At 60.7% G+C, this 5524-nt stretch overlaps 1 protein-coding gene across 1 annotated transcript in view; it reads right to left on the bottom strand.

Moving 5' to 3' along the window:
* LOC140858622 (uncharacterized) overlaps positions 1–3138 on the bottom strand; it is a 3362-nt gene extending 224 nt beyond the window's left edge. Inside the window, exons 1-2 of the mRNA XM_073259889.1 lie at positions 2679–3138; positions 2071–2599 (exon numbers count right to left, since the gene is read on the bottom strand). Of these exons, the coding sequence (XP_073115990.1) occupies positions 2071–2599; positions 2679–2867 (718 nt within the window). The 5' untranslated portion in view covers positions 2868–3138. The remainder of the gene's footprint in view (positions 1–2070; positions 2600–2678) is intronic.
* Between the last annotated feature and the right edge of the window lie 2386 nt (positions 3139–5524).

The following is a 5524-nucleotide window of genomic DNA, read 5'->3' as shown; positions in this document are numbered from 1 at the left end:
GAAGGATGCGCAGAGTTGGTCCGAAGGTGCGAGCCATGCCAGAAGTATGCCAATATTCAGCACCAACCGGCCAGCCAAATCGCTCCCATTGTCGCTCCATGGCCCTTCGCTCAGTGGGGAGTCGATATTCTCGGCCCTTCCCACCGGCGTCGGGCCAAAGGAAGTTCATCGTTGTCGCCATCGACTACTTCACGAAGTGGGTCGAGGCCGAGCCCTTGGCGCAGATCACCGAGCGGAAGATGGAGGACTTCGTCCAAAAGTCCATCATCTTCAGGTTCGGATTGCCGCACACCATCATCACCGACAACGGACGGCAATTCGACAACCAAGATTTTAAGGACTTCTGCGCCAGGTTCCACATTCGTCATCGACTAACTTCAGTCGGGCACCCACAATCCAACGGCGAGGTTGAGGTGACGAACCGAACCCTGCTCCATGGACTCAAGACCCGACTGAACGAAGCCAAAGGCCTCTGGGTCGACGAGCTGGGCTCCGTCCTGTGGGCTTACCGAACGACCCCCCGCGTCCCAACCGGAGAGTCGCCGTTCAGTTTGGCCTACGGGACAGAAGCCATGATCCCGCTCGAGATTGGCCTGCCATCTTCGAGGGTCGAGCAGTACCGCGAGCCGGACAACTCCGAAAGCCGGAGAGCCGACCTAGATCTTCTCTCCGAACTGCGAGATGAGGCTCAAATTCGAATGGCCTCCTACCGACAGAGGGTTGCCCGGTACTACAACGCCAAGGTCAGACCAAAGCTCTTTAAACCTGGCGACCTAGTCTTGAGGAAGGCGGAGGTGTCGAAGCCCTTGGACCAAGGGAAGTTGGCTCCCAACTGGGAAGGGCCCTACAAGGTTGCTGACACCTTCGGGCCGAGGGCTTACCGGCTGGAGACCCTTGAGGGGAAGCCCATTCCCCGGACTTGGAACGCCGACAACTTGAAGCTGTATTACCAGTGAATTCTGTAATTCAATCGTTGGAATACAAGTTCAGTTTGAAAAATCGGAGTTCTAACTCTTTGACTACTGATCGACGCTCAGCCCCGACGCATCGACGCGGATCTGGCACCGACGACACATCGGCCGCTTACACGGACCGATGCATCTGCGATGACGGGAGTTTATACTCCTTCTGCGGTCGAATTTTCGGGCAGAATCCATCGGCCGACTGGCCGATCGGGCCCCGACCGAAGAAAGGCTAAAAGCCCGCGCGGCTATTGCCGCGACTTCCGACCAGGCTACGGCCGGTCGAGGGATATTCGGCTTACCACCGTCTATCACATGATGCGACCTCAGTCGCACCCACTACTCGCCGACCGACCTACGGCCGGCTGGACGACACTCGGTTTGCCACCGTCTGTCGAAGGACATGAGAACCCGACGCAAGAGCTTGGGGATCCGACTTACTATCGCTCCCCCGACACTGCGCCGGTCGATGTTCGACTGAACGCATCTAGGAAGTCCGACTACCGAACCTTTACCAGGTTCGGTCGGCTCCCGACTTAACAGACGCGCCCGAATGGCGACTACGATTACTGGAAACCGACCTAAAGTCGGGATACAAGCTACTTCGGAACTGTGCAAGCCGGTTAGGTCTTACCGACCTACCCGGGTTGACGACTTCTCTAAGTTGGTGACTAGGGTTCGACATTACAGCGATAAGAAACATTGCAAACAAGAAGCAAAAGAGAAGACAATTTCACTCATTGATCAAAAAACATTACAAAGTCGGGTCGAAGCCCGATTACATGTATTTTCAAAAAAGACGAAATAAAGATAGTCGGCAGCGCCGATCACCCGTCCTGATCGATCTCTTCGACCGACGGAGGATCAGGGATGATCGGCGTCTCGGCCATAAGCAACGATTGATCGGCTGCCGAGAGATGGGCTTCGGTCGATAAAGGAACTTCGGTCGGCACCTGCTCCGGGACGGCTTCCTCCACCACGATGACGCCTCCCGACGGCTGGTCGGCCATCTCTTCCGTTCCTTCTTCTTCGGCTCCTTCCTCGGCGAACAGCGGGACGACTCGGCTGACGTCCACCTCCGGGTACAGGGCATGGACGGCATCCCGACCATCCTCGAACCCGACCCGGTAGGAGGCGAAGCCCGACTCGAGCATCTCCTCCTTGTACCGATCGGAGGCCCGGAAGTCCTCAACCGCACGATCGGCCGACTCCCTCGCCGACCGTGCCTCGTCCTCAGTGTGGGCCAGCTCCTCCTTTGCCAACTCCGCCTCGGCCCTGGCAATTTCGGCGTCGATTTGGGCGATGGACAAGTCCTCTTCGGTTTCCGCGAGCTTCTCCAGGCTGGCCCGAAGTTGCTCGCGTTCCCCTTGGAGTTCGGAGGTGGCACCGTCCCGTTCGCGTCGAAGACGACGCACGACCCGACCTTTGTGCTTGGCCTCCTTCTTGGCCGACTTTAGTTCGGCCATGAGCCGGGAGACCTCGTCCGTCAACTTGGCCTCCCGGTCGACCGACTCCTGCAGTTGGTCGACCAGTCTCCCTCTCTCGGCCTCGGCCGCTGCCGACCTTTCCTTGAAGGCTGCCCGAACGTCGCCGAACCTTCGGTATCCGGCCTCCAGCTCGGACATGGTGAAGATCAACTGCCGACAGAAAGAAGCTTTGTCAGAATTATGTGGCAAACGAAAATTCTTCTAAGGTAAAAGGTGACGCGAAGCTTACCTCCACCATCGACGGGTAGAACCGCGACAGCATTTCGGTCACTTGCCGAGACCGCAACGACTGAACGTCGGTAGGGAGGAGGATCCCCTGGCACAACCTCCTCGCAAGGTTGTGGTCGGCCAAGGCCGACGCACCCTCAGGGTAGTATGCGCTGGGGGGCATTGATCTCTCCTCCTCCGAGGGCTCCATCGGGGCTTTCCCCCGGTCAGCTGCCCCGACCGACGGGGCTGGCAGCGATGGGACGCTGGAGTTCGACCCGGCGCCCCCCGTTGCGCCAGCGGACGCCTCCGGACGATGTTCGGCTTCCCGAACGACATCCGGCTCCACCCGCGGCGGCGAAACCGCCGACACCCCTTCGGCCACTTCCTCGGTCGGCCTCTCCTTGACTCGGACGGTCGGAGCCGCGAGGGCTATGATTGGCTCCGACCCCTCGATCGCCGACGCTTCCACGGTCGGCTGAACTGGGGCTGGTCTCTTGGAAGGGCGCGAAGGGCCTGCCCCCGACGCTGGCCTCTTCCTCGCGGCGGCAAACTGACGAATTTCGGCGTCGGTCGGCCTCATCCTCGGCGGTGTCCCTGCAAAACCGACCAGTGTCAAAGGCCGGACCAGAACTACCCTAAAGCCGAACAAAAAGAAAAGCTAGGGGATCGGACGATACCTATTCGGGGGACCAGACTCAGGCCGGCATCATAGAGAGCTTGCTCGGTAACAAGCTCCCTCTGCTTCGGGACCGACATATCTTTGAGTCGGTGGAAGTCCTCCCGGTCGTCCACGTCGACCCGACTGTTGTCGTTGGCCTCAGTTCGGGGTACACCCCAGCGAGAAGGAAAGCCCCAAGAGGAGGAAGAGGAAACAAAGAAAAACTGATTCTTCCATCCATGAATGGACGATGGAAGATCGGTTATGAAAGCAAGACCCTTCCGGGGATTGAAGAGCCACCACCCTCGGGCCTTAGGGTGGGGTCGGAGCACAAAGAAGGCCCGGAAGAGGGAAACGCGAGGGTTGGTCGGCAAGAGCTGACACAACAGCGCGAAAGAAATGATTAGCCGGACAGAGTTCGGCGCCAGTTGCGCCGGACAGAGTCCGTAGTAATCCAGCAGATTCCGGACGAACTCCGGAATCGGAAGTCGAAGACCCGCACGAAGGTCCTCAACGTACAGCGCCAGGTCGCCAGGCGGAGGGTTGTTGACCCGACCGCCGGCCCCTGGGCGGAGAGCCGAAACTGCTCCGGGATGCGATAGTGCTCCCGAAGCTGATCGACGTTCGGCCCCGAAAGCGAGGAGACCTCATCTTTCGGAGCCGATCGGGTGTCGTCGGTTGGATTCCCCGACCGAGCTCCCTGAGTCGGTTTCCTGGTCATTGTGCAGGGACCGAAAGAAGAGAAAGAAGAGAAGAAAGCAAAAAGGGGGAAGGAGGACCACGAACCCGATGGACCCTCCGGAGGTAGAGAAGAGCTCTGCCCGCGACGACCGAGAAATCGCCCGGACAGAGTTTCCCCCAGCAAATGGCAAATGTGGGTCAGGGTCCGGGAGGTCCTATATATATAGGGCCGACCGACGGCCGAGATGCTCCCGCGCCGACCAAGGTCCTCCAGATGCGCGACGCGTGGCGCCCGCCGGTTGGCTAAGGATTCGGCGCGCTTCGCCCCGGGACTCCCGCACCGCCCGCATTAAATGCCGGAGCGGGCGCCGGCCAACCACCTTGACACGCGGCGCGCGGGGGTTGGCTCCGCAGTCGGCCGCCCGCGCCGGTCCGCGTTCCCGATGGGACGCCTCACCCACGATCGGCGCCGAATATCCGATCGACTGACGCCGTATCGTCCGACACCCGATCTTCTGACACCGACGTGACGACTGACGACGACAAGACGCGGCGTCCGGCACCGGACGCCGGCGCGACTTCTGGCATCGACTAGACGTTCGGATCTCTCGGGGTTCGTGAGGTGTCAGACAACGGATCAGCCGGCGGTACGGTCGGATCTGCACATGCGACAAATCCACTCCCAGTCGCCCGGCCTTGCTACCCGAATGAAGGCATCGGCCAGCTCTCCACCCGACTTAGGAGTGGAAGGGGGCAACTGTTGGGGGATACCCACCGACCGACCGACCGACTATCGGAGGGCCCGACCGGCTGGCGGCCCGACCGACCGACCGACTATCGGAGGGCCCGACCTCGGGGCCCCGACCGACCGACCGACTATCGGAGGGCCCGACCGGCTGGCGGCCCGACCGACTAACCGACGGCCCGACGAACAACTCTGACTGGCCGATCGTAAGTCGGGCGGCAGGCCAACGGACGCCATCAGCGGCTAACCACGGCCATTCCACGGTCTATTCCCGACCGACTGAACCCAGAGGTCCGGTAGCCGACCCACTTGAAGCTCGCCGACCGACGGAGGAGTCCGACGCCACTCTGTTGGCCACCGACCTGGGGTCGGCCGACTCCACCAACCGCCGTACGGCCGTCAGACGTTGTCAGCTCTGACACGGACATGCGGCACAGTTACCTAGGGGCATTGTCCCGCCGAGAGTCGGGTCAACCCTGGTGATTAGACGGCTACACGGCGACATGATGTTTTCACGGCGGCTCTGACAGCCTACAGTGAGTTGACAGTTCCTTACTTGTCCGCGCCATTAATGACGGCGCCATACCTAGCTCCACTATATATACCGGGGAAGGCAACAGTGCAAAAGGGGGGGGGATCCGCCCGTCTCTCCCAGATACGCAGGCTCGCTCCTCTCTCTTCCTCTCCCCCTCTCCTTCTCAGAGCTCTCTGTCTGCATTTCACTGTTGCCCAGTCACCTCCCTGACTTGACCGTCGGAGGGTCCCCGCCGGAGCCGCCTCC

Source organism: Elaeis guineensis, chromosome 6, assembly GCF_000442705.2.
Source record: "Elaeis guineensis isolate ETL-2024a chromosome 6, EG11, whole genome shotgun sequence".
Taxonomy (NCBI): Eukaryota; Viridiplantae; Streptophyta; class Magnoliopsida; order Arecales; family Arecaceae; genus Elaeis; species Elaeis guineensis.
Note: the sequence above shows the minus strand (reverse complement) of the source record. Positions and strands in the feature narration are given on the sequence as shown.